Genomic DNA, 27,826 nt, shown 5'->3' on the forward strand with positions numbered 1-27,826 from the left:
TGTTCAGTATTTATTTAGTTTATTTAGTTTAAAATGTTGGCATGCTAATATATGCATGGATGTATTTCATGGAGAACATCAGGTCTGCTTTATACTGGCATCGTTTGTTTACCTAACATCACCCCAGAGCTGCTAATGTGGCGTGTTTACGGCCTTTTATCATGACACATTAACGTAAAGATTTCTGCAGCAACAGGAGTGCTTCCTTCACCGCTCCATCATCAGCGTTACCGTGTCTGCCTGTTTCGAGCACGCAGCTCTTCCCCCTTCCTGTCTAAAGTTCTTGAAAAGGTCATCCGCAACCAGTTGCTGCCCTATCTACATCATAACAACATCCTGGAAAATTTTCAATCTGGTTTTAAGGATAAAACATAGCAGAGTATCTGCCCTGTTAAAAATCCACAGACCTGCTCCTCTACAGTGGGCCGTAACATGGTGGACAGTAACGAAGTAAATTTACTTGAGTAATGTACTTAAGTACAGTTTTTGAATATCAGTACTTTACTGTAGTATTATTTTTGGGAGATACTTTTACTTTCACTTCACTACATTTGAAGGACAAATATTGTAATTTTTAATGAGTGACTCCTGATCAGACTTCAGCAGAGCTTGATGACGAGCTGATCATTTGAATCAGGTGTGTTGGAGCAGGAAACATCTAAAACATGCAGGAGTGTCCCTCCAGGACCAGAGCTGGAGACCTCTGGACCAGACCAAACCCCTCCAGGACCAGAGCTGGAGACCTCTGGACCGGACCAAACCCCTCCAGGACCGGAGCTGGAGACCTCTGGACCGGACCAAACCACTCCAGGACCAGAGCTGGAGACCTATGGACCGGACCAAAGCCCTCCAGGACCGGAGCTGGAGACCTATGGACCGGACCAAACCCCTCCAGGATCAGAGCTGGAGACCTCTGGACCGGACCAAACCCCTCCAGGACCAGAGCTGGAGACCTACGGACCGGACCAAACCCCTCCAGGACCAGAGCTGGAGACCTCTGGACCGGACCAAACCCCTCCAGGACCAGAGCTGGAGACCTCTGGACCGGACCAAACCCCTCCAGGACCGGAGCTGGAGACCTCTGGACCGGACCAAACCCCTCCAGGACCAGAGCTGGAGACCTACGGACTGGAGCAAACCCCTCCAGGACCGGTTCTTGTCGGGCCTCTTTAACTGAAGGTATTTTTGAGCTATAAACATGTCTGCAGCAGAATCATGTCAGTGTATTGTATAATGACATTAAAGCTACTTTCCTTTGCTGTATTTCCTGAGTTTTTTTTTTTTAATACTTTTTCTCAAGTAATTTTTTTTTAAGCAAATACATTTGTACTTTTACTAAAGTAATATTTTGAAGTGCGCTTTATAAATATATTTGACTAGACTTGGCTTCCTATTTGGTGTAAAGAATAAATTCTCCAGTCAGAGCATGAGACAGCATCCAGCTAAAGCTGCTAATGCTTATCAGTGGTGCCCATATTGGCCACAACTCTGATGTCAGGAAGGTTGCTGTCCCTCAGTGCCAGTAGCTGCCACATTTCATCAGGGCATATGATGACTGACTTAGTGATTCAGGTCACAGTGAGGCTTCTACAGCGTGTGATTGTTGGACTGATGTTTAACTAAAATGATGATGTAGATGGGAAAGCCCTGGGTTCAGTTAGCAAGATGATAACCGACATTGTGAGAAAGCTTATCAGGAATGCGTATATCTGTAAGTGAAGCCAGACAATGGAAAAAAAAACAAAAAACAGACATGTTAATCCAGTTTTGTGATACAGGTCCCAGGTCTGGGTGTTTGCCTGTGCTGGTTTGCTGTGTCCTGGTAGGGTGCCAGGTTTATGGTCGTCACACTACAAATCACTTAATCATGTTTCGAATGAAATCAATTGATAAATAGGACTTCCCAATAGTATAGAAAAAAAAATGTAATTGGAAAAAACTTAAGTGTGAAATATTTTTAAAGAGTCATCAAATCTCACATTTAATTGAAGTTGGAAAACGGTTTCTGAAGAGAGATTTTGAAGGGCCTTGTCCTCGTTTCCCCTAACTTCAATCCTTAAAATGTTAACTTTTAGGGGTGATTTTTTTTTTTTTTTTTTTTTTTTTAATATAACTGGTCTTTTGTTGTGAAGGAGTCAGACTGTTGGTGAAGAAAGGAGAAAGTTGTATGACTCAGAATGAATAAATCTAGACAGATTTAAAAGATGTTTGACCCCAACTTGAAATTTGATATGAAGTTCACTCATGTATGACTCAATGTGACTCACACACAGCTCACATTTGTAATAAATTTTCATTGAATCATCATAGACAATAGGATGTAAGAACTTGACATGACATTTACTTAAAAGCACCCTTTAAAAGTATAAAGCACATTCCCTTTTCATTTGGTAGGAGTTAGATTTTTTGGCTGTTTTATGATCCACACTAGACTCTGGTCTGAGTGTGGAGAATCGCAGAGAATAAAGACTTCTTGTTCATTGATCGACTGAGATGGAGATGTTTAATTGCACAGAATCTCCATCTCAAATCTTAAAAAGCGTTTATAAAAAGTAGCAGCTTTTATAGACAATTAGCATACAAAATTAGTTCCATCGTGTTCCTGATGCTCCCTAAATAATTTAAATGCTGTATTTAATTGATGTCTTGGAGTGGCTCCGGAGGAGCATCAAGCAGCTTGAACATGTCGTCAATCACCTGCCACAGACAGTTCTCCAGAGGAAAGTCATTGTCCACCAGGTTGACTAAGAAGTAGTTGTCGTGGATATACTTGATGATCATCCTGGATGGAGACTCGTCTTCATAGAGTTTGCCCCACTGCTCAATCCACAGGCCGAAGGCCTCATCCTAGAAAGGACATATGAGGACAGTCAGAGGAGGTCCAAGTGTGCAGTTCCATCTTTCATCACTGTTTATCTAGTGTCATATGAAATATTAAACGTTGGTGAGTATGACGTCCTCCTGAGAAAAGGTGGAGCTCTGCCTTTTAGATTTTGTTATCTAGGACAAGAGGGGTCCTGCCTTTTTGCATACGTCTTACCTTCCAATACATGAAACTGACTGGATCCACAACAGTGGGCTGGACGATCTCCCTACCAGGGAAGATCCCCCATGTCACAGCGTTAGGTTGCAGATGTGGGGCATTGGTCAGGTTTCGACCCTGCACACAAATTGTTCATCATGGCCTGATATAGACTCATAAACTAATGCACAAAGACATTAGAGGGACTCCGTTCAAACTTACGTGCACATTGACAATATGGTAGTTGACACGTGGCTCATACTTCTTCAGCACTTTGAGGAGAGCAGTCACATTTTCACTGGAGGTGAAAAACTCCATGTAGGCCTGTTGAATTAACAACCACAGGGTTAAGAGACTCCTGAACCACTTAATCCAAACGCACAAACAAGACCTACACAGGTTACTACCTTCTGGAAGACGTAGCCTCCTGGAGGTCCCCAGCCCACTATAGGGTCTGTGGAGGGTTTGCCATTGATGTTGGGCTGGGAGTTAATAGTGAGGACCCCCCGTCTGTTCACCTTCTCCAGCTCGTCCTTCAGCAGGTTGGTCTCAGGGGCCAGTGGCTCATCATTCCAGGGCAAACACATTATCTGGAGGAGGAAGAAGGTCAAGAGAGCGTTTATGACCGAGACAAGACAAGGAGGGATCCTAAGTGATACTAAGTGCAAGAGTGCACAAAGCAAACAGTACATAACAAAAAGAAAGGACATCAGATGTCAACACAAGCTATCAGTTTTGTCCGAGCAGTTGCTGACCATCTTCCTTGTCTAATCCTGTCTACCTTGTGTCCATTGCGGTTGGGCTGTGCTGTAATGTAGCAGGTGAAGACGTCGAAGACACTCTCCTCATTCATCAGCTCCTCCCCCCACATCTGCAGCAGATCTTCTTTGGAGGACTTGCTCTTTAGGTAGAACAGGTAGTAGTCGTTTAACTCCCCAAAAGCTGGAGAGGAGGAGTTTCCCCTATGGAAGTAGAGAACAAGTAGAGAAACATCCACTCACATCCATTTTTAACAACTGAAAGAGTTACGCTGATAAAAAACATTTAGTCACTTGTTTGAGTGGACCAGAGAACCATTACGTGAACCATTTTTAATTTGGAAACTATTGAACTTGTGTGCAATGGAGCTTGCCATCTGCCATTGGGGAACTCATCCCAGTCTTGTGTCCTGTAGATGTAGCTCTTGGGTCTGGAAGCCCAGAAGATTGGTCGAACGTCTTCAACCTTCCGTTTTGGATGGGCACTGACTGCCCAGGGAAGAGGCCTCCTGCAAGGGAATAGAAACTTTAAATCTCTATTAATCACACTGAAAGACAGAGAGAGGGGAGGACTTGCTCCAAAAAAAAATAAAAATGTTTTGGCCCTGTTCAGACTGTTGTCAACATCTGTCTCAAGTATCTAATCACAAATGGACAGTTTTATAAATATAAACTCACACAGGTTGCTCTCTAAAGATCAGCTATAAAATATGTCCTGGGCCACACCGGACAAATACCATTTAACTATTGCCTGAGCTGAGGAGGTCATTGATTCCAATAAAGCTGGCCAAAGTTAAACACAACACTGGAACAAAAGTCATTAAGTTGATGCAATAGCAGAACAAAAACCACTGCGTGCAAGAATAATAGTCTACCCCTTCCTGAGCCTGAGGTGAAAGTCGACATCGATGAAATAGGACCCTTTCCTCTGATTACATCACTCTGCTGCACTAGCAGTGTCCACACTGACATCTGTCCTCCCAGCCAACTGATCAGGAGCCAATTCATTCATTGGTTCTGAGAGAAACCTGCTTCTTTAGTACCTGCGTTGTTTTAGCCACTTCTTGTTGTCAGATAGGTTCTATTTAAGGGATTTCTTCATTCTACAGGTCTGGCAAGTCAAGTCAAGAATGTCTACGAAATAAGGCTACTAAATGATAGCACAACTGATAGGAGGTCTGAGCTCAGTTACTTGGATGTTTTTAATGTTATTTATAGCTGTTATATATTGCTGAGAGAGTGCCTAGGCACACTGTATTGCGTTGCTATGGCACTCTGTGCTAATATGCACATAACAAAGTTAACTTGAACTTGAACTGAACCCAGCTTTCAAACACACTGTGCCTAATGACAGTTAATTCATGATTTAGCGAGGTGGAGCAATCATTTGCTCAGGTCACAGGCCAAGTTGGTTTGAATAAGCGACATTATGCATTTACTTGGGTTATCTTTTTCTGGTATTCATGATCTGAATCATTTCAAGTGTGACAAATATGCAAAAAAAAAAAAAAAAAAAAAAAAAAAGTAGTCTACAAACAATTTTTTCACAGCACTGTATAATTTTCATATTGATATATCCATAGTTTAATGACTGTTATCAAGAAATGTATTGTGATTATATTGTAACGATAATTTTATCATTGAAATGCTATAACATTTGGAAAGAATGATCTGACCTGGGGTCTTCTATCCACAGGCCTAGCTGTCGGAGCACCTCAATAGTGGCAACCTCTCGGTTCAGAGTGTAGAAATGCAGGCCTGGAACTTTCCCGCTGTCCAGCAGTTCACGACACATCTTCACTGTCTGCTGGATTCCATAGTTACGGATAGCAGCATCGTTGTCTTTGATAGGCTCGATGACTTGGGTAATCTCTTGTGGGACCTCAAGCTTTGACAGCTTGACGAGGTGACGTAGTGATTGATAACCCTGGATAGAAAGGTCAAAGTCCAGCTTTATCCAAAATGTTGTTTGAAACGATGTGAAAATACGTGTTCAGGTACAGACACCTTTTGATTTAGCAGAATAATAACAGATTATGATGTCACAGTAAAGTTGACCTTTAACATGTTGGATATTTCGGATGTTTCTATGAAACTGTGCCATAGTAGTGTATGAATTTGTGAGTAGTCAAAATGTGCTTTGTGACCTTTGACACAAATATGTCAAAGGTCATACAGTTTAGTGACATATTCCTGTAGGCCCCTGTTTGAAAGTAGCAGTGACTCACCTGAATGGGAAAGATTCCAGGTAGGATGGGACATGTGATACCAATAGCCCTGCAGTCTTCCAAAAACTTGAGGAAAGATTCAGCCTGGAAAAATAGCTGTGTGACGACAAAACCTGCTCCAGCATCCACCTTCTCCTTGAGGTGCCTCAGATCCTTCTCATAGCTCTCTGCCTCAGGGTGGCCTGTGGGGTAACCTGGAAACGCATTTAAATAATGTTAGGACAAAACAAGGGAAACTGTCCATTACTTATGTGGAGGCCGAAAACATACCAGCAACACAGATGTCAAAGTAGTCATCGAACTCTGACCGGATGTGTTTCACAAGGTCCACGGCAAAGTTGAAGCCTTCTTCCTCTTCCTCCCATGTTTCCCCAATTGGGTCTGTAGATATAAATCACCATAGCATACCTCAGCTGGAAGTCAGAACTTACGAGAATCCACAGCTTTAGAAAGCCAGTTTCACTTATTCATGGGATGTGTGGCTGAGCATTCTGTTCAGTTCAGCTGTCAGAGTAAACCTGCTGGTGTTTGCTTTAAGAAATCAAAGACTGATGGCTCCCTTTAAGTGAGCGTCTCTGCTGCCTACCTCCTCTGAGGGCCATTATGTTCTTCAGGCCCAGCCGCTTTGCTTTTGCCAGGTGGCTGGTAATCTTTTCTTTTGTCTGGTTGCAGCAGGTCAGGTGGAGGATGCTCTCAAGGCCGCAATAGTTGACCGCTGTGCTGGCAATCATCATGGACGAGGTTTCCTTATCCGAGCCCGGGTCCCCAGCTGGGTGCCAGGTAATGTCGATGAACAGGGGCCCTCCTGAGCCCATACGGTCAAATCTGGAAAGCAGTGACATGCACCAAAGGTCATGACCGAGGCCCAGCTGTTGTTTGGTAGTCAGTCTACCTCTTTCTTTTCTCAACATTTAACTGAAAGAAAACGTGTTTATGATGAATAAAAGCAAACGAAGTACTCGGGTGTTGCTGCTGTCTTGGGACCGTCCTGCTGGAGGAAAACGGGCTTGTACAGACATACTTGACTTGACTTGCCTGGAGATTAGGTTGACGGCTGCACTTTCTGTACGGGGAGGGAAAAACTCCAGAGAGAACCAGCGGTCCCCGGACTCCATCCTCCTCCGCATCTTGTCGCGGAGCCTGTCCGAGCGGTCTGCATCCAGCACCGGGGTGGAGCACCTGGAGCTGTCCTTGGAGCTGTCCCCGGAGCTGTTGCTGGCCCCGCTGGAGTCGCTCCGACACGACCCGGGGTTCACCATGGCGGCGTGTCACACCGAGAGGGAGCCTGAAGAGACAAACCAAGACGGCCTGTCGTTGGACACCTTCAGCCTGCACAGCTGCTCCAAAACCAACTCATGCGTACAAAGTCCGACAGAAGGAGGACAACAACAGCACCGACAGACAAACCAGGAGCCGCCTGGAGGAGAAGCGAGAACAACCGGCACTTCGGCTTCCCCCAGCTGATATAATACAGAGCCGAGGAGACGAGCTGCCACGCTGCCGGTGTGTCCCTTTAACGCAGACCGCTCACCCTCACGCGCAGCTGGCCTCGCGTCCGCTCACACGCAACCCAAAGTGAGCCGAGCCTGCTTTAGCCGGGAAAAACACGGAGCACACGCCCGCCTCTCCCACTCCGCCCCGGGCCGACCGTCTCCGAGCTGACCGTGATCCAGAGAAGGAAGCCCCGCCACACGGGTTCGGGAAGTTGGCCTCAGGTTCGACAGTTTAAAGGGGAAGTTGGGGAGGGCTGACTTACAGAGCTGAACCCCACTTTCATTACATTACCTCCCACCCGATGTGGGGAAAATAATGTTATCCAAAATGTAAAAAAAAAAAATTAAAAATAAAAATGCAAATAATGAAATGTGCAGAAAATATAGTGCAGAGATCTGTGTAAAATGTTGTTTGTTGACTTGGCTGGTCTTCATAGATAGATAGATAGATAGATAGATAATAAATAAATACATAAATAAATAAATAAATAAATGCCGTAAAATGCATTTCTGCGTTCAGAAGGATTTCAGACAGGGCTGCAGCTGAAATGTAAATGTAAATGTAGTGATGTTATGCTCGACATATGATGCTTTTCCAAGCGGAAGTATCGCAGCAAGATGTTTGCAAACTTCGCTTCGCCACACCAAAATCACGTGACCCCCCCGAAAAAAAAAATTCACTTCATTGCGTCACACGTGTGTTTGCGGTATTTGAGGGCGGAGCGGTTCAAACTCCCACAATAATTTTGAGAAGAGAGTTATATAGTCTAATTTATTGATAAGCAGGGAGGGTGACGTATATGTCAGATTAGATTAACAGCCACATATTTATACATTCGCATTGGCACTGCCGTGTGAAAAAGTCTTCTCCAAAGTAGTAGTGACAAAGAAGAGAAATAAGACTTAAGCCAAACTCAAATGAAATGATCTTGTTTTTAAATAAAAAAAATATATATTTCTTTGAACCCCCTGAACCCCCCTTGACAGCATCATAATTTGCAGTATTGTTGCACAAGAGCATATCTTTATTACAGTACATACTGTATTTTATGGTGGCATAATCACAGTACAATACGAGTACATTGTTAGTGTAAAAAAAAAAAGATGCCCAAAGAACCTTTAACATGTGCAATTTGTGAATGATGTGTGTGTGAGACATAGTTTTACAGTGTCTAGTTTTGAACATGTTATATTTTATCATTTTATATTTATGGTTCGCTGTAACAAGCGTACAATGACAATAAAGTCTATTCTGATCTGATTCTGATCTGATTCTGATCCGATTCAGCACTTTGCTGTTTAATGTCTTTCCCCTTTTGTGTTTCAATGCAAATGTTATGCTCAACGTTGGCCAGCAGATATCACCATGTTTAACTGTATCAAATGCTTTGAAACGCTGAACCATTTCAACACAATCGCTTCATATTGACTCAGTGGTTCGGAAAGCTACTTAAAAGTTTAGCAGTTGGTTAAACTCCTGCAGAGACTCAGTTAAATTGGTTGAACTTGACTGACGAATTGAAATCTCGCTTCAGAGTCTCTGCGAATGTGCGTTGATAAGGTGATGCGTTAAAGGCACCTGGGAAATCCTAACGTTTACACAACTGTGTGGAGACGACGGACCTTTATCCTGAGGAATTGTCCGTAGTCTTTATAAATCCTTAAAAGAACTCAGAGATTCGAATATTTATTTTCAAATGACAAGAGTTTCATTATACATCTGATTGAATTACTTTCTAAAATAATAATTGATGTTATTTGTAGCCCATTAGCTTATTAATTTTGCTGATTTTGTTGAATCTACCCCCCCCCCCCCAGGTAACCAGCTGCCAAAATAAATGTTAAGTGGTAACAGTAAACAAGTGTTTACGACCTGAAAGTTGCGAATCAACATTTTGTTTTTCTTCGGTCCTCAAACGCAGCCTGAAACTCCCCGTCCAGTTAAAGCCCCCTGTCTTATCTCAGAGTTGGCCAGCAATCTGAATGATATTCTGATGACATGCTAAATTTCACAATTTCACTTTCAATTTAATTTCGCTGTTTCACTATGTTCCCCGGTGTCACATTTTTATCTGTTAAACTGCGCCGCTGATATTTTGGTAACATTTAATCTTTGCTTACTTATCGCACACTCACGTCCATTTTTTTTATTCTTTACTTTGTACTTCAAATATTATTACATTCTATCTATATCACAAACATTTAATAAAACTGTAACGAGCCCAATTTCTTCTGGAATTAACAAAGTATTCAACTTTCTTGTATCATTAACCGCATTTCAGTTTCACTTACTGTCTACTCTGCTGTATTACAGCCTATTGCTCTATTTAACTGGTTGTCTATTCTCCTGTTTCTTGATGCAGCCTGCTGTTTGATTTTTTTCCACTGTTTTACATGAATATATTCTGTCCAGATGGGCTTATTTACCTGATGGGCTGACGCCTTCACGATCCGCAGCTGAGATGGTTGATGACAGCAGTCCTGCTGCAGTCACGTGAGGAGGACCTGCTCGTGCTGCTTTCAATGGCCATGGGAAAATACGAAACCTCAATAAATAGCTCCAACATTATGAACGCATATTTTAAACAGTTTACAAAATTCAGCTGCAGCGAGGATCTCATCGGTTGCTAATATTCGACCCGCCATTGTGTCTTGCAGATTCTTCCAGATGCGTCGCTCTTTTGGGAGGTCGACGCTTCTCCTACAGAAAAATATGAACGCAGCATGACACAACAACGAAGATGGCGTGTTGTGGAACCAGTGTGTGTTGCCAGTGTTGCTGCAGAGAAGGAGAGACCCGCACACCAGAAGAGCTGGTAAGGAAAGGCGTGGACGAAACAACGACTCTTCGGTTCGGTTAGTTCGCGGCACGCGAGTGACCAGCTGTCTCCCGTAATTCCTCCGGTTTTTCCGCAGGCTGCTCATCCCGGGTCACTCCACCTGGCTCCCGTTACTGTTCCCTGCTGTTGTCAATGCAAGCAACGCGTCTGCATTCAAGAAACATGACTAACCGGACAAAATAATAATAATAATAATAATAACAACAACCACACAATGTCACGTCCATGCATGCATTGCGCTTATGGAGACAAGGTCCCTGGGACAAAACCCCGTGGACAGACCAGGCATTTTAAGGACGTCTGTCTTTACATTCACTCATCACAACACGTTAGTCAATCCGCCAGGTTTACAGCTAAATCGGCATCTTATCTGCTTAACTGGCGCTGTTTAATGATCTCGTTATCATATTTTATCAGTTATTTTCTAACTCTCTTGTTTTTCCTTTCTTTTTCGTTTTCAATGCTCCATGGGATGTCTTGATTCTGTGTGGGCTCATTTGTTTACATTTAGTGAAACACTCAACTTGAAATTGACCTTCCTAGGGTCAATTCTAGGCTTGTTCTTCCTGCGACAAAGGTCATGCACTCTGTCAGCCTGTCTGTTTCTGCGTATGGGGTCAGGCATATCATTATGACCAGTGACAGGTGAAGTGAATAACACTGTAGATCTCTTCACCGTGGCTCCTGAGAGTTGGTGGGATATATTAGGCAGAAAGTGCAAATTTTGTACTCAAAGTTGATGTTAGAAGCAGGAAAAATGGGCACATGGGGAAAGAAGGCTGACCTGTGTGGCCTGATCCAACAAACCAGCTACTGTCGCTCAAATTGCTGAAGAAGTTAATGCTGGTTCTGATAGAAATCTGAAAGAATACACAGTGGATCGCAGTTTGTTGCGTACGGGGCCACACAGTACCAGTCAGGGAGCCCATGCTGACCCCTCGTCACTGCTGAAAGCCCTGACAATGGGCACGTGAGCATCAGAACAAGGTGAAACTATCCCTCTAGTCCCCTCAAATGGATCAACCAAGAAGGAAGCCCGTTATGTACCCTAACCAGTATTTATACTGTGGTGGGTTTTCTTTCTCCCTCAGACAATCCTTGGGGAAATCCGAGATGAAGAAGATGAGATTCTACCGAGGAAAGACTATGAGGTGAAACATCTTGGTTAGGATTAAGATCGCTAGCCAGTGTTGATGGGTTCATGTCTGATTTTTGGTTTTAATTTTGGCTTTAACAGAGTTTGGATTATGACCGCTGCATCAATGAACCCTATGTGGATGTTCTGGAGGTCATGGACAACAGGGTAAGATGAGCATCTCTTGTTGATTAATGCTGCCGGTGTAACAGCACACTGTAGCAGAGCATGGAGATGGTTTTTCATGTTTCTGTTGTTCCCTTACCAAATGTCCAGTGGAAGCTATTTCATGTATTTAAAAAGCAAAACTGCAAAAAAGGCTTGGTGAGTACTGTCAGTGGAGTTGTTTTCAATCCAATATCAGTATCAGCTGATGATTAGTTTTTTTGTTTTTTGGGAGGGGGTACTATAATAAAAGAATAAAACAAATAAAACTGATAGATTCCTACTAAATTGCACAGACATATAACATTTCAACAAACATTGTTCGAAGACTGAGCGAAGTCATGGATGTTTATGACATGTGCAACTGTGCGATGGCTGTGTTGTGTTGGACACACATAATTTTTTATTAACACAAAGAGCAGCCAGTCTGCCGCAGTGTAGCAGCTGTGAGGCGTCCAGTCACTCACAGAGATGTGTGGAGAACCGATTTTCTGATTGTTGCATTGTCCATGCCTGAACTCTGATTGGACTGACAAAATTATGAGTCACGTACAGCCCTAATAATGAAGCAGTTCTTCAAAGACATCCAATAGCTCCCAGAAGTTAGACATACAGGCAGTGCATGGCTACAGTTTAAAAAAAGTAGTTGTGCCTTTATTGGGAATTTGTTTTCACTGCCTTCAGTGCTGCTACCATGTGTTTGCCAACAATGGGCCACTATTTATTGCCTCATGTAATTAATTCAGTTGCATATTAACTTATGAATTGACTTGTTTATTTATTCATGTATATATTTTTTATTCCTGTTGGTCAGGAAATTGGTCATAAAATTCAAGTTTGAGAAGGTGAAAAACATTAACTTGTTTATTTTTTTATTTGTTTTCACAATAGAAAGCCAAGAAGTATGAAGCAGTGCGGTGGATCATGGTGTTCACCATTGGAGTCACAGTGGGTCTGGTAAGTGTAAAGCCTTCCTTGTTTTCCGTACTGGACTCTGACATGCTGCAGAAGGCCTGGGAACTTTACCCTAATGTCTCTTTTAGGTGGGCCTCTTTGTGGATTTCTTTGTGCGCCTCTTCACCAAAGTCAAGTTTAGTCTGGTCAGTGACTGTATCCTTTAACGCTTCTGAATTCTTTTGTTCAAGCACGGTTTGCCAACTGTGATTTGAAATGGTGCCAAAAATATAATGTCATTAGAATAATATCCTTTTGAAAAAATCTGGAAAGAAAATCTTGTCCACAAGAAGGTTTAAAGAATTCACATTAAAAGAGAAAAAGTATTCAAGATTAAACTTGATGTCAAAACATTACCTTTCCCAATAAAATGAAGACTTGAACCTCGTGACATTTTAACTTTTTTTCTTCTTCACCAGCATTGCTTTATTATATTTTTTTTAATGAAGTTGTAGTTTTGCAGTTGGGGTCAGTTAGATGGCATCATATTGAGAGCTGTTTTTCCGGGCTCTGCTCTGCTGAGCGATCCCATGAAAAGGTGTGAGGTCACGAGGGCTGAATTGCTGCTCTTGGCATTTTATTCTACCTTATCTGAGCCATCTCAAGCTGTGGAGAAGTGCAGCAATAAAGGCTGCCTCCCTCTGTCCCTGCTGGAACTCCTGGCATTCAACATGACCTTTGTCTTTATTGCCAGTGTGTTCGTCCTCATTGAAGTAAGACTCCTCAGATATTAGAGAAAACACAACCCTGTGTGAAATCCTCTGTGGATGCTGACATGCTGTGTTCTGATACCATGTTCTCTAGCCAGTAGCTGCAGGTTCGGGGATCCCAGAAATCAAAAGTTACTTGAATGGTGTGAAGGTACCGGGAATCGTCCGTCTGCGAACATTTATGTGCAAGGCAGCTGGAGTTCTGTTCAGTGTGGCTGGAGGTACAGTGCAACAGGGCTTTTTGTAAATGAAAATGTTTGGATTGAAGACATGTTTGACCCCGAATCACATTAAATATGTAGGATTTTCTGGAAAAACGCGATACAAACGACAATTTTTAACCAGATGAAGGTGTTTTTTTATGTGAGTCTCAGGCTGTGCCATTTTCATAAACTTTTAACATGAGTACTGTACTTCCGTTCAGTTTAACTTTCTAAGGTTTTGTCAGATATGAGTGGTTTCCATCCACTGTGTCCCCTTAAAGTAGTGTGGTTTATGATTTTTTTTGTTAATAGCTCCACCAAAAATATATTTTTTTCTGAACCTCTCACATGGTTTGAAACCAAGAGTCTTAATTATGTCTATATACAAATGAGTTAAACTAGAGAAATAACTGCTGTTCACTGATGATGCATGAACTTTACCATGAAGCTGGTGATTTATCAGCACTCTATGAATGTTATTTCCAGCATCATGTTTTTCAGAAGAGATCTGATTTCTTCCATCATTTCACTTAATGTTTATTGTTAGATCCACAACTTCTCGTAGTGTCTAAAAACAATTTGTGAACAAATAACATCAAATCACAAACACCAGGATGATCAAATCAAATCAAATTCATTAATGTAGCGCCCAATTAAAACAAAGTTATATCAAGGCACATAGGGCAGGTCCAGACCAAACTCTTTATTGATTTGTTAAAGAGACCCAACAGTGGCAAGGAAAATCTTCCTTTAAGAGGCAGAAACCTCGGCCAAAAGTGGACCCAGGGAAGGCAGCCATCTGCCATCTGAGAAACATGAATCCTGACTGTATGAGTGCAGATGTGAAGCAGTAACCACTTGAAATAATTACATCATACAGTGTGGAGGGGTCACTGTATAGACTGATCAGACAGCAGGATTGGACAGTGCCTCTGACTCTCTCTGTGTGTGTGTCTGCTCAGGTCTGTTTGTGGGGAAAGAAGGTCCAATGATACACAGTGGAGCCATTGTGGGAGCTGGCCTTCCTCAGGTACAACAAGTCATCTTGAATACAACATTAGCAATCAGGGACCTCCTGCTTGTTGATTCGATCGACCAAAGCCATAAAGCCTCCTAAGCAGCAGTGTTCAGAGAAATGCTGCACCAACATATTTACTATGATTCTTCTCAACATACAGTGTGCTGGAAAACATTATCTGCACATTCTGAAATTTTGATAATATAATTTAATTTTACTTTCATCTTATCAACTTGTCCTCCCCAAATCAACCACACCCAACTGCAATTGATCTGTCATTGTTTGGCTCGACTGTGACAAAATTGAATCGAGCTATTGATATAGTTTGAATTTCTTGCAGAAAAACAAATGATCTGTGACTGATGCATTGACTGTGTCTTAATGATGCGATGAGCTTTATTTTTTCTTCATGTATCAGTTTCAGAGTATCACCTTCAAGAGGATCAAATTTGATTTTCCCTATTTCCGCAGTGACAGGTATGGCTCTTTTTAAGAAACCATGAACATTATTTACTGTTTTATTTGATGGAACAGTATGAGGCCAACATATTGACAAGCACATGTCACACTGCTTTTAGGGACAAGCGAGATTTCGTATCAGCGGGTGCTGCTGCTGGAGTAGCTGCTGCTTTTGGTGCGCCTATAGGTGGCACCCTCTTCAGTTTGGAAGAGGGCTCCTCTTTTTGGAACCAGGCTCTCACTTGGAAAGTAGTATGTAACCTTTTCCAATTAGTGCCTACCATGTCAAGACATCTCTGTTCTTCCTGCTGACTTTAGTTTTCGACAGTGCTCATTTGGTCATGTCCAGCTATCTGTCATTATCATCAGGTCAAAAATCACATTGTTTTCAGGGTGGGTTTTTCATACATGGAAAAAAAAAATATCCCAACCAATAATTTCTACTCAACTACAATAACATACTGTGACTACCCAGTAATTGGCTTGTTTGTAGTTCTGTTTGTAAAGTTTATCTTGAACTCAAGCAAGAGGTACGTATATATAGTAATTAAGAAGCTTGCCCTGCTGTTTTTGCAGCTCACTCAGTATAGAAAGAAATTGAAATTTATTTATACGGTTCCAAATCATAACAAAGTTTCCTCAAGCCAGTTTTTTTTTTAGAGTAAGTCTTGACTTTTCATAGAATCATTGAAGGAACTCAGCAAGTCCCATCATGAATTATGAAGGAGTTATGTGAGAAAGCACTTTTAACCCAATGACCGTTGCTTGAGTATTTATTGTGAAATCCTTTGCAGTCAGTGAACGACTGGAGTCTCTGACAGAGATCACACACATCAGAGTGACTTTCTTTTAGAGCTTCACAGCAGCTCTATTCCACTCTTGTTAGGAGTCTCTGTCTTTGGTCTGGTCTTAAGCTGGCGAGAAGCTCTTTAGTTGTATATTCAGGTCATTATCCGGCTGAGTGACACCATGTTATCCAAGAACTTTTGATGAATTTGTTTGGACCGAGCCAAAGACTGTCGGTTTGTTCCTGTAGACCTGCTCCCATTGATCTACTCCTATAGGGAAAAAAAAAAAAAAAATATATATATATATATATATATATATCACAGCTCTTTGTTTAGCACCATTAAATGCCCTATGAAGACTGGTAGTTATATTTCAAGTCTATTGTGTGAAAGTGTTGCTCTACATTCATGGCATGAAGTGCTAATTACTGAGTATGATATCCTTTCTCAGCTCTTCTGTTCCATGTCGGCCACTTTCACGCTCAACTTCTTCCGTTCAGGAATCAACTTCAACAAGTGGGGCTCCTTCCAGCTACCTGGTCTTCTTAACTTTGGAGAGTTTAAGGTAAAAACTGGACTTGTGTCATTTAGTCACAAATTCCAATGTGCTTTTTGTGTTCATGTTCGGGAAACAGTTCTCCAAGTTATCCTAGGTGTATTCAGTGTTAATTTATATTATACTTTTTAATTAATTAAAAGGTCAGTGGCAGTCCAACTAGTAACTCTTCCTGTTAAAAATGTTCTTCATACTCTTAACTTAAAGCCTACCTCATGTCGAACAAGTTTGAGTCATTTCAAACAGCCCTCCTCAAAAACATGATTTCCTTCCCTGTTCACGTTCGGTTCAACATTTTCGCCCACCTTAACCAGTCTCCTGCTTTCAGCACATCAGCCGTTTCACTGTCCCCCCTTTTCCCTCTGCTCCCTCAACATCATGAGAACAGTTCATCAGCATCAAGAACTGTAGCTGCTCCTTTGTCCCGAGGGTTCTCCCAGCTTTCACTTTTTGATCCTCTTTTGTTCGTTTGCTACATGATCTGTGGTAATATCATCTGCTGTTTCAACTTCCATTACTTCCGCTTCACTACACATTTTCTGTATAACTCATTCCACTCTGACCACTGCTCTGACATTATATTGTGGATGCAAATAGATTTTGTCAGGTTTAAACCACCTAGAACATTATTAAACACACAGGGAAGAAAGACAAAGGACACCAGCGCTCATTTTACTTGCAAGGAGAACAGACAGAGATGTGCTCAGTGACACTCTCTACCTGCTCTGGAGTATCTCTTCTGTTCTCCCCCTTTTTATTTCCTTAGGGTGGTCCCTAGTTACAAAATCTTGCAGCTCTAAAGGTGAGAATACACAGCTGCAAGTAGTGAATGAATAGACGCTTGTTATATGATTTATATTCAAGTTATAAGTCACAAGAAACACAAACACATTGAGGGGTTAGTTTATGAACGAAGTAATCTCGCTTCGACATCCTCCCTTTCTTCATAAATCTTCTTCGAAGGTCGTTGCTTCTTCTTCGGAGGTATGACCTCTGCTCCTGCTAATAAAAACACAGGTTTCTGCATTCTTGCAGGGTCAGTAAAAGTTGAGCAGTACTGTGATAATCACTTTATGTACATTTATTCTAACAGATTTGGAATGATATTTGATCATATATTGCAATATTTAACACCATATACGGGTGAAAAAAACCTTTATATATAGCCCCTCCACACGCCACACACACTTCCCCGACCTTGGAGTAATTTCCAGCAGCTGCCACCGTGCTAATCTTACTTCCAAGGCAGTATTTTTCCAATTTGAAAAGAAAGTTTGTCTACACCTGTTCCTTTAGCTTTTACAGCTGAAACTTTGCTTTACACCCTCATTTATATCCTGAACTCACTCAACGTAGCCACGTCAGCATAAGCCCTTTGCATCTTCTACCCCACCCACCGTCTCTGCTCCCCAGTTGTTGTTCTTTTTGTGTTTCCACCATGTCGCAAGTTGTTGGTAAAACCACTGTGGGTTTAACCCCACGGTATAGTTACATGACTGCTTAAAGGTATAGAAGGCTCACAGTCATCACCTCAGCACACGAAGGTGTCAGTTTAACCCTGTTATAAAACACATTGTTTATCAGTGTTCAGAGGAAGACAAGAACTGCCACCTATGGACAGCTGTGGACTTGGCCTTCTTTGTCCTGATGGGGGTGGTAGGCGGCCTGTTGGGGGCGCTCTTTAACTGCATGAACAAGTGCCTGGCCAAGTATCGCATCAGACACATCCACCCAAAGGCCAAGTTCATCAGGTGATTGCTATATCAACTTTAGCCCATCTCATTGGCGTCAATCAAAGATATAATTAGGTCTAATAGCAGCATTTATTTTGATCTCTGCACTTTTCCAGAGTCCTAGAGAGTCTGCTGGTTACCATGGTGACAACAGTGATGATATTCGCAGCTTCCATGCTTCTGGGTGAATGTCGTGACCTGTCCTCCCCCACAGCTCATAACACCACAGTAAGTCCGCTCTTTCGCAGCCAGCTTCAGAAGAACCATTTAGATATCGCATAGACTCTTTTGAATAACTGAGGCTACACTGGAGTTTTCTGCGTTCATCTTAATGTCTTATATCTTCTGAAATTAAAATTCTTCTAGTTGTCTGGTGGTACGGACATCAATTCAACTGTCCGCCAGTTCTTCTGCACCAACAAGACCTACAATGACATGGCCACATTGTTCTTCAATCCCCAGGAGGCTGCCATCCACCAGCTCTTCCACCAGGATGGTTAGACCACACACACATATATAACAGCTCAGTGTTGAGATGGAGGAACACTGGTAGCAGTGTTTCCTGCAGGTTGAAAGTTGTGAAGTTGATGTGGACCTTCCCCCAGGCTGTCAGAGTTGTCAGAGTTTGCTGCATTGTGGACACACGGACTTTCCCTAGAAACCAGGAACCTTTCAAGGAAAAATGTGTCTGTGGAACCACTGTTAAAAAAAAGAAGCTTATGGGTGTCACTATATCCCCCAAAAAAGTTCCTGCTTGGGGATAAAACCTCTTGATAGCTCAGGAGCTTTGGGGCTGAACATTTCAGCATTTCATTTTACCGGCCATGTTTAGTTTATATGACCGTTGACAGATGTATATAAAGATGCCGCGCTGACTGCACCATTGTACGCCCGACATTTAAGCACTGGCAAGTCTGCCCTATTAACTAAGGCTTTTCTGGATAAAAAACACTAATGTTTACATTTAGCAGATTTTGATTAATCATTTTATATGTAATGATTTACTTTCATTTAAGTCCAAGTCCAAGTCCATCTTTGAGACATAAAATTAAACTATACTGTGACATAAATGGTGAGGCACTGTCACCGGCAGCGAGCCTGTTTTCTTTCAGCAGTGCAATGAGACACACTTCCATATTTAGCCAGGTCTTCTTTTTGTTTAGTTTTTTTTTACATTTAAATCTAAACAACCCTGGTAAAATGAAAAAGTTGTTATATAATGCAGATGCGTATGTCTGTGTGTGTCTTTTTAGAGCTTTGTTCTCATAATATTTAAACTTTTATTTTGTAAAAAGCTGACTTTTTACTTGTGATATTATTGTGATATATACTTTATTCTGATATTATGGCTTTATTCTCCAAATTTCGATTCTTAATTTTCCCTCATTGTAGCTATAACACTTTTTGGTGATTGAGAATTTTTGCTTCAAAATGGAAAAGGAAAATATGAACAGTGGACTGAGAAAGAGGTCCGAACTTAGCCGTGGATTTATGCTGAAGAAGATATACAGAAGGAATTGTTGCCATATGGCCTTTTCTTTTCGTTGTACTGTCACCTTCAAGTGTTTATTGTCGTTACTTTGAGTGCTCTTCCATACATTACCAGCCTGATTTGCATAATCTCCCCAAGACATCAGGCTCTGGTCTGAATGAAACAAACAATGCATTCATTTGTAAATGTCCTGAAGCTGATTTGCAAGTGAGTAATGGTCAGTTTAATCGTAGCTATTCTGCCAAAAATGGTGGAAGGTTCATTCAGCGGAGGAGATCATCATTTATTGTTTCAATTAATGGAGTGAAGTTAAGATCGCCTGGGGGAAATAGAGGAAAATGATTCAAGAAGTGTAATCGTTTTTAAAGTTATGAGGAATATATTATCTCCATAGAGACTTATTTAATGGTGCATGTTTGGAGTTTCAGTCTCTATTAAATAGGAGTTTTGATGAATGGGTTCAATGAAAATGGTGAACAAAGTGGGAGACAATAGGCACCGTTGCTTCACCCTGAACTGAGAAAATGATGAAGAGGAAAAACAGTACTGTGTGAAAGTGGAACCATGAGCTTTGTTGTTTTTAATGATTATTTTTCAGTCTCTTTGATATACAAACTTTATCTCAGTAAAGTGTAAGCTGCACTTTGCGAGCCTCAGCATATCACACTGGTCTCCTCCTGGGGGAAGAAAAAGTGGTTTCTTGGTTGCTGCCCTTCCTCAAAGACCATTCCTCATCACGCTTCTTTGAAATGTGGAAGGGTTGACCCTTGACCTTGGTATGAAGCTGCCAGATGCTGAGCCAGGCCCTTGCTAGACATCTTCCAGTCTCTCAAAGAAGAAACTCCTCATCCTCTCGAACTTCTCCCCATCAGATTGAGAACGATTTCTTGACCCTCCAGTCTGATTTTGTTCTTAACATTTTCTCATTCTTTAAATTTATTTGCACCGTTTGAATACCACATCTTCGAAAATATAGTTTGTCTGCTGATTTTCCTTTGACAGAAGCTTTGCTGATTACACTGTTTTTAATGCTTAAGCCTGTTCCAGCTGTAATAGACCTTTTGTCACAGCAGTCATTGTCATGAAATAGTTGGACATGCTATTGCTCAAGTGTAAGGAAAGGTCACACTTTAGCTTATAGAGGCATTTTTCAGACTTTTTTTCCATTTTTTTTTTTTTAGTACTGCATGCACATTTCCCATATTTTCTGCTTGTATTCCAATAAAGAGACTGAGAAATAATTATTTACGGTCATTATAGTATTGTTAAAACAACAAATCTAATGATGCCCTAAAACTTTGGCACAGTACTATATATCTCACTTGGTCTGGGAGATGTTGATTACTTAGGGGAAGCTGTGGTAGAAGGATGGATGCTTGTAATACTCCAGCTTAAGCTCATTTAATACCAATAATAGGACTCCCAACTTTTACATAATTATATCCCATTCTCCTTGCCTTCCGTTACATGCCTTCTATGTGTAAATCCCCCAGGGACCTTCAGCCCGGTGACTCTGTCGGTGTTCTTCTTGCTGTACTTTTTGCTGGCCTGTTGGACCTACGGTGTGTCTGTACCCAGCGGCCTCTTTGTGCCCTCACTGCTCTGTGGGGCAGCCTTTGGACGTCTGGTTGCCAACATTCTCAAAGTGTAAGAATGATGTTATGTTCTTATGTTTTCTTCATGCTATTCCCATCCTCTCCCGCTGTTCCCCTAATATTTTCTTGCTCTCATAATCTTCTCTTGATGTTTTTCTTATGATTTCCTCATGCTCTCTTTTCATTCTCCTCATGTTTTTGTGCTCTTCAAGTTCTCGTGTTCTCTCTTCATCGTCTAATGACCAAGGTTTTATTGCTTCATATCCCCAGTGGTAAAATATTTCACACAATGAAGCCAGTCAAAATATTTTTCAATGCAGTAAATTCTCTGTCAGTGAATGTCAGAAACTAGCCTTTCAAGAGTTGGATGTTATTTCAATCCCACTTCACACATAAATGATGAGGGAAATGGGAATATGTCCAACATGAAAGAATGGAAAGAGCGTGGTAAAACTGCAGCCCAGCTCAAGTTGTGCAGATGTGCAGAGGTTGAACCAGCTTGACTTTCTCCTTTTCTGTCAGTCACCTCTCTGTTTGTCCCTCCTCATTTCTGATTTCCCTTGATACTGATCCTGACCTTGTCTGTCCTGTGGTAGGAAACTGGGCATGGACATCTACTCAGGGACCTTTGCTCTCATCGGCGCCGCTGCCTTTCTTGGAGGTGTGGTCAGAATGACCATCAGCCTGACGGTCATCCTCATTGAATCAACCAATGAAATCACATATGGGCTGCCCATCATGATCACACTAATGGTATGCTGTTCTATGTGAAGTAATGCCATGTTTGCAATACCTGATTCTGGAGACGTGGCATGTTGATGAGTTCAGTAATGTGTATTCTTCAGTGATGTGCTTCATGCTGGGCTCACGTGTTACACGATTGTGATATCAGGTGGCCAAGTGGACCGGAGATTTTTTCAACAAGGGCATCTATGACATCCACATCCAGCTGAGAGGTGTGCCGCTGCTCGAGTGGGAGACTGAGGTTGAGATGGACAAGTAAGATTTGCTGTGGTATGACTGTTGCCACGAGTCATTTATTTATATAGAAGTGGATCTGCAGGTTGTTCTCAATAGTGTGGATGTTATGAGCTGACACAGGCATTTAATTCAACACCAGTTCACTGAGACTCATCTGTGTCTGTCATTTCCCTCATCTCTCCCAAGGTTGACAGCCAGTGACATCATGGAGCCCAACTTGACTTACGTGTACCCACACACCCGCGTCCAGTCTTTGGTCAGCATCCTGCGCACCACTGTCTACCATGCCTTTCCTGTGGTTACTGAAAATCGGCAGAATGAGCGAGACTTCATGAAAGGAAACATCCTGGTCAGCAACAACATCCGCTTCAAGGTCTGTGCAGCATCGCACCCGTCATGATTTGTGTGTGCAGGGCAGTGTGCAGCCAGCAGGGGGGAACAGAAGCCTGTGTGTGGTATGATCAGCAGTTTATTTTGCTCTCTTCGGTCTTAACACCTTTATAGCCGCTGTGGCATCTAATCTACTCAACATTTGTCACACCTGGTGTATAAATGAATCCCAAAGCAAAGACCTGACTGATATTCAATACAGCCCATTAATGAGTCTATCATATGAAATATGTCCTTGAGTCTCAGTGTTGATCACATAATGCTTCATCACTAACTCAGTTCTACATGTACAAATCTGCAGCCCTAAAATAAAATGGAGCACAGAAATAATATTTTGTGTGTATATATATATATATATATACAGTATATATATATATATAGAGAGAGAGAGAGATTTTATATTTTATATATATGAAGTATTCTGCTTGAAGATCAGATCTAGAATGAAATCAGAGATTTCACACCTTAGAGCTGGGTGATATAGCCAATGTGCCACAGCTGAGTAAACCTCTACATTGCACAAGTTCAGGTATAAATTGTTTTAAACCACTGGCATCAAATGCCCTTTGGTGGCCCCTATCTCTGTGTGTGTGTGTGTGTGTGTGTGTGTGTGTGTGTGTGTGTGTGTGTGTGTGTGTGTGTGTGTGTGTGTGTGTGTGTGTGTGTGTGTGTGTGTGTGTGTGTGTGTGTGTGTGTGTGTGTGTGTGTATGCCTGTCTGTCTCTCTGGAGCAAAGCCAACTGGAAATGATGAGAGAATTGAAGCACCAAAGTGAATTCACGCGTCCAGAATCAGACCTGGTTTGATCCTTGAGTGAGGTCAAAGGTCAAATCTAAAATAGAAACTATTTGTGAATAAACATTGAACCTCAGCGGTTTGGCTCGCAGGTGGTGATTTTTCACTATGAACTTCACTGTCACATATAGAAATCCAGTGTTGTGTCCCGTGCGGGGGAACAGCGGCGGCGATGTCAGTCTATGAAATCGTACCCGTCCAGCGAGCTGAGAAATGTGTGTGATGAGCAGAGCACCGCGGTGGAGCTTGCAGAGGAGGGAGAGGACCTTCTGCAGCAGATGCTGGAGAGGAGGTGAGACACAGCTGATCAGTGAGAGGGTAGTTTAACTTACTGAGGCCTGTAGGAGGTAAAATGCTGACCACAGTGCAGTGAAAACTGACATTTTACTCCAGTGTTGTGAAGAAATACAAGTTTTAAGATGCCCTCAAAGACAGACCAAACAATATAATTCACTGCATTTAATGTGATTTCATTTCGTTTCATGAGAAAGTGTGTCCAAACTTTTGACTGGTAGTGTGTGAGTGTGTGTATGTGTATATTTAGAAAATTATGTCATAAGAAGCTACGTATTGACTTTGTTTGTCCCATGTGACCTCCTGTATCTACTGTTTACCTGCAGACATGCCCCCTACCCCAACCTGTACCCAGACCAGTCTCCCAGTGAGGAGTGGACCATGGAGGAGCGCTTCAGACCGCTCACCTTCCACGGACTCATCCTGCGCTCCCAGCTCGTCAACCTGCTCATCAGAGGGGTGTGCTATGCTGAGAACCAGTCGGTCAGTCACCCACAGGAAGCCACGCTGGTTTACATTCACTCACACCCATCATAACCACCCCAGCCTAAACCCTTCAATCCAGTCCTCATCCAGTCATTAAATGAGAAAGGAGGCCATCAGGGGCCACAAGCCTCTGCACAGAGGACTGCAGCCACATCCTGGTTTAAAACGGGCACGTGCTCCGACCAGAGAAGCTAATTCAATGTTGAGAGCCCCGTTAACTTCTGATCACATCCCTGTGAGAAATGCTTTTGAGCCAAACGTTACTTCTGACTAAAGTGGAGCAGGTAATCACAGTCCTCAGTAAGGCAGCGGAGCACTGGTTCAGCCATCAGGACTCATTTTAATCCACAAAGCGGTTCTGGCTGTATTTTAGTTCTTTCCGTTGTCACTAGTAACTGTAGTTTGGTCACTTTTCATGCCATGGAAGTCCTCACCAATGCATTAATTCAAGTCATGTTTGGAAGGGAAATGCTATTAAAGTGGATATGTCTCATTGTTGTTTAAATTCAAAAACTAAGGTGAAAGAATAAACAAGGATCCTTCATTTATTAAGATCCGTGCCACTGTTACCAAGTGCTTGTTTTAATGGGATATGTAGGGTTCCTTTTAAATAATTCAATGAAGAATTAGGTCTAGCCCTGTTCTATTTGAAAAGTGGTTTGAAGTAATTTAGGCACGATTTGGTACTCTATAAATAAAAATATGATTTCATTTGGCATGTCCACATTTTTAGAAGTTTCAGTTCAGATGCCTGAATAGTGAGCATGCATGCCTGAACATCTCTCCACCTTCTCTCACAGAGTGCCACTCAGCCCAGGTTGTCTTATGCAGAGCTGACAGAAGATTACCCGCGTTTCCCCGACATCCACGACTTGGATCTCACCCTGCTCAACCCCCGCATGATAGTGGTACGAACGCCTCAAACATAGAGCCAGGAGTAGATTTCTGATAGAGATAATGATTCAGTATTCACTGAGTGCATAAACACGGAGAATTGTGTTCGCTTTGTTCCCAGGATGTCACTCCATATATGAACCCATGTCCCTACACCGTTTCGCCCAACACACGCATCTCACAGGTGTTCAACCTGTTCAGGACTATGGGCCTGCGACACTTACCAGTGGTCAATGCTGTTGGAGAAGTAAGTTGCCACAAAGAAGGTTTGATTCCTCAAATTTATTTTCAGTCAAAGGATTTTGCACACTGAGGGTAGGTGGTTTAAACTTAAACAGACTGTTGGTGTTGGAGCATGGGACAGTTACTGGAGTGAATTTTGTCCTGTGGTTCAGTCAAGCACAGACAGCTTTATAAATGAAAGGTTATGGGTGTTTGGCATGCCTCCAAACTGTACAGAATGCAGTGGGCAGTGACCCAGGGAATCTGAGCGTGGATGGCTGAACTGAGAATGAACCCATGATAGAGAATTGGTAGAACCATAGTCTACTTTCTGCAGCTTTAATGGCACTTACAGAGCATTGTAGATTCTTAAAGCAAGATGTGTGGAGTTGAATAACAATACAAGTTATTGTAAGTTGTCGGTGTTTGTTAATATTACTAATATTTTTAGCATGAAATCAGAAAAAGTAAAAGCAGTTTGGTGTTTCAGCTACACCTCCAGTTTATATTGCTTATTGTTTGCCATGTCTTTCAGATTGTTGGAATAATCACAAGACATAATTTAACCCACGAGTTCCTTGTGGCCAAACTGCGGCAGCACTACATCACAGTGTGACCGGACTCAGGACGTCCCACTCTCCTCCCAGCTCGAACTGTGCGCTGCCTGGTCCTAAGCCTTTGTCTCTGTCCATTCCTTTAACAGCATGCTGGCATTCCCAGACACACACAAGATACTCAACACAGCACACATTCTTTTTGCTTTGCGACTGTGTTAACCAGAACTGAGGCTTGCTCTGTTTTGACACTAGAAAGACCAAACAGTTCATCGTCACAATGCTAGATATCAATGTTGAAGGTTTCATATCTCATTTCAAGTTGGTAACATGTTGCGTTAAGTCCCTGTTAGACAGAAGCTCAAATGTTAGTCAGCTCTGAGGCTCCTAGATTGTTGAGATTTTTTTCTGTACCTACACACTCGTGCTTATATCTCTGCATTCATGTTCAGTCACGTTTAGACCTGTTCGGTTCTGATCAGTTCTGTGTAAACATGTTAAGTCCTGTTCAGACCTGCGTTAGCTTCCATCTCAGGTGATGTGGTCTGGGCCACCGTCAGGGACTGCCTCCTCTATTGATGCTCTCTGTCACTGTCTGATTCCAACACAAACCTAAATGATCTCACCGTTCAATGGAGGGAACATGATTTCAGTGTAACAACCCCCCTCGGCAGTAACCCTAAATATAAAATGGGGAGATGATTTGAGGTGCAGGTGTGAACAAGCCGTGAGACTCTGGATCAGATTCAGAAAAACATGAACAGGTGACAAGTTTCCAATCCCAGCTAACTTGGCAGGGAGGTCCAAAATACAGACAAACGGCCATTCACACCTGCGCTCACATACAGGCAATTTAGAATCACCAATTAACCTAACCAGGCAGGGGGGAGAAAGCTGGAGCACCTGGAGAATAGAAAGGAGAAGCGAACCACCGCAACATCATGCCAGCACAATTCACAGGATACCCAAATAAGTTTGTATAATTTTCTGGCTCTGCAGTCCAAATCACACCTGAAGGTGAGAGAAGAGATTTGTTCAGGTCTGGGGTTGAGCACATTGATCCCTTGTTCTGCTGGTCCGACCAATCAGAGCTCGGTAGGCAGAATTCATAACGAGTGTGGCCAATTGACAGGAAGGAAAGGAATATCAACAGGATGTTGTCCTTTCTTCTTTAGTTGTCACAAAAAGCTCAGTGACTGAGCCCCGCTTAGTATGAACCAAACCAAAATTAATTTTTTCTTTGTACCCTCAGGTACCTTTTGACCTCTGAATGGTGTTTTCTCATTATTTTCACTGTAGCACACATTCATGACTGATGTGGTTTCATATATGCCAGTAAATGTACTAAAGCCACGACCGGGTTTGTAACTGGACTTTTGGAGGGCGTATGTCAGTCCATTCGACATTAGATATATACTGTAACAGTTGTAACCACTTTGGCAACTTAGCTATTTTTTGTTAAGCTATGTAGCTGTATTAATATTTATTTTATTATTGTTTCTCAGTGTGACATCTGTCTCTTGTATTAATACATCACTTTATTGTCATTCCTCAAAAGGACCAAAATTTGAGTGGGAGCAAAGACAGATAAAGGGAAGTGGCTTTGTCCTCGTATTAAAGGAAGGTCCAGGCTGATGCATAGTCAGAAGCCAGATTGCACTTTTGTCTTCATTAGCGGCATCTTTTCTCTGCCATTTTATTTCAGAGATTATTTTTTTATACAATATTATTTTTATGATTTGCTGCCTGTCTGTGATTGAATCAGTGTATTGCGACTTTGTTCATGGCCTAAGTGTTGCTCATGTGGCAGAAAATGGTAGATTGTCCCGTTGGGTGCTAATGTGGAGGCAAACCCAATGGACTGTTACAGATATTGGAGGATGTGCATCTGTGCTTGTTTAAGAATTTGTGGTTTCTGGAGAACTGGCACAAAAACTGTGAAACGATGAAACACAAAGCAGAGAGAGAACTCTGTCCTGTGCCTTTATTACTGTTTAAATAAAGGTCCTTTTTTTTTTTTTTGTTAATCATACAAAGTGTGTAATAAATGAGGCTGTATATA

The 27,826-nt window shown here is 42.1% G+C and overlaps 2 protein-coding genes across 5 annotated transcripts; one reads left to right on the forward strand and one right to left on the reverse strand.

Moving 5' to 3' along the window:
• Nucleotides 1-2,075: 2,075 nt before the first annotated feature.
• Nucleotides 2,076-10,081, reverse strand: mthfr (methylenetetrahydrofolate reductase (NAD(P)H)). Of its 3 annotated transcripts, none has more exons than XM_029507470.1 (12): nucleotides 9,929-10,081; nucleotides 7,044-7,293; nucleotides 6,595-6,833; nucleotides 6,279-6,389; nucleotides 6,009-6,202; nucleotides 5,457-5,707; nucleotides 4,155-4,289; nucleotides 3,804-3,984; nucleotides 3,430-3,612; nucleotides 3,245-3,346; nucleotides 3,041-3,160; nucleotides 2,076-2,847 (listed from the first exon to the last, which is right to left on the reverse strand). In XM_029507470.1, exons 2-12 carry the CDS (start codon nucleotides 7,265-7,267, stop codon nucleotides 2,635-2,637), a joined length of 1,953 nt encoding a protein of 650 aa, XP_029363330.1. In that variant the 5' UTR covers nucleotides 7,268-7,293; nucleotides 9,929-10,081; the 3' UTR covers nucleotides 2,076-2,634. The 3 variants fall into 3 exon arrangements, with proteins under 3 accessions (XP_029363330.1, XP_029363331.1, XP_029363329.1); XM_029507471.1 differs by lacking the exon at nucleotides 9,929-10,081 and adding an exon at nucleotides 7,540-7,825; XM_029507469.1 differs by lacking the exon at nucleotides 9,929-10,081 and having other exon boundaries at nucleotides 7,044-7,824.
• Nucleotides 7,050-27,796, forward strand: clcn6 (chloride channel 6). 2 transcript variants are annotated; one of them, XM_029507468.1, is made up of 25 exons: nucleotides 7,050-7,723; nucleotides 9,915-9,995; nucleotides 10,160-10,317; nucleotides 11,433-11,492; nucleotides 11,579-11,644; nucleotides 12,533-12,598; nucleotides 12,685-12,751; nucleotides 13,202-13,308; nucleotides 13,400-13,526; nucleotides 14,471-14,538; nucleotides 14,945-15,003; nucleotides 15,105-15,237; nucleotides 16,225-16,338; nucleotides 17,914-18,080; nucleotides 18,179-18,290; nucleotides 18,429-18,558; nucleotides 21,048-21,201; nucleotides 21,746-21,902; nucleotides 22,042-22,148; nucleotides 22,317-22,503; nucleotides 23,446-23,606; nucleotides 23,935-24,091; nucleotides 24,895-25,002; nucleotides 25,110-25,235; nucleotides 25,746-27,796. In XM_029507468.1, exons 3-25 carry the CDS (start codon nucleotides 10,243-10,245, stop codon nucleotides 25,824-25,826), a joined length of 2,589 nt encoding a protein of 862 aa, XP_029363328.1. In that variant the 5' UTR covers nucleotides 7,050-7,723; nucleotides 9,915-9,995; nucleotides 10,160-10,242; the 3' UTR covers nucleotides 25,827-27,796. The 2 variants fall into 2 exon arrangements, with proteins under 2 accessions (XP_029363328.1, XP_029363327.1); XM_029507467.1 differs by having other exon boundaries at nucleotides 9,915-10,317.
• Nucleotides 27,797-27,826: the final 30 nt, after the last annotated feature.

The sequence above is a fragment of the Echeneis naucrates genome, chromosome 7, assembly GCF_900963305.1.
Source record: "Echeneis naucrates chromosome 7, fEcheNa1.1, whole genome shotgun sequence".
NCBI lineage: Eukaryota > Metazoa > Chordata > Actinopteri > Carangiformes > Echeneidae > Echeneis > Echeneis naucrates.

Coding starts and splice junctions, on each gene's coding strand:
- mthfr (XM_029507470.1), bottom strand. CDS start 7,267: ATGGTGAACCCCGGGTCGTGTCGGAGCGACTCCAGCGGGGCCAGCAAC. Junction 6,834..7,043: donor GCCGTCAACCTAATCTCCAG/GCAAGTCAAGTC, acceptor ACTGCTTTCCAG/ATTTGACCGTATGGGCTCAG. Junction 3,161..3,244: donor ACCATATTGTCAATGTGCAC/GTAAGTTTGAAC, acceptor ATTTGTGTGCAG/GGTCGAAACCTGACCAATGC.
- clcn6 (XM_029507467.1), top strand. CDS start 10,243: ATGGCGTGTTGTGGAACCAGTGTGTGTTGCCAGTGTTGCTGCAGAGAA. Junction 11,493..11,578: donor TACCGAGGAAAGACTATGAG/GTGAAACATCTT, acceptor TGGCTTTAACAG/AGTTTGGATTATGACCGCTG. Junction 21,903..22,041: donor CCATCATGATCACACTAATG/GTATGCTGTTCT, acceptor TTGTGATATCAG/GTGGCCAAGTGGACCGGAGA.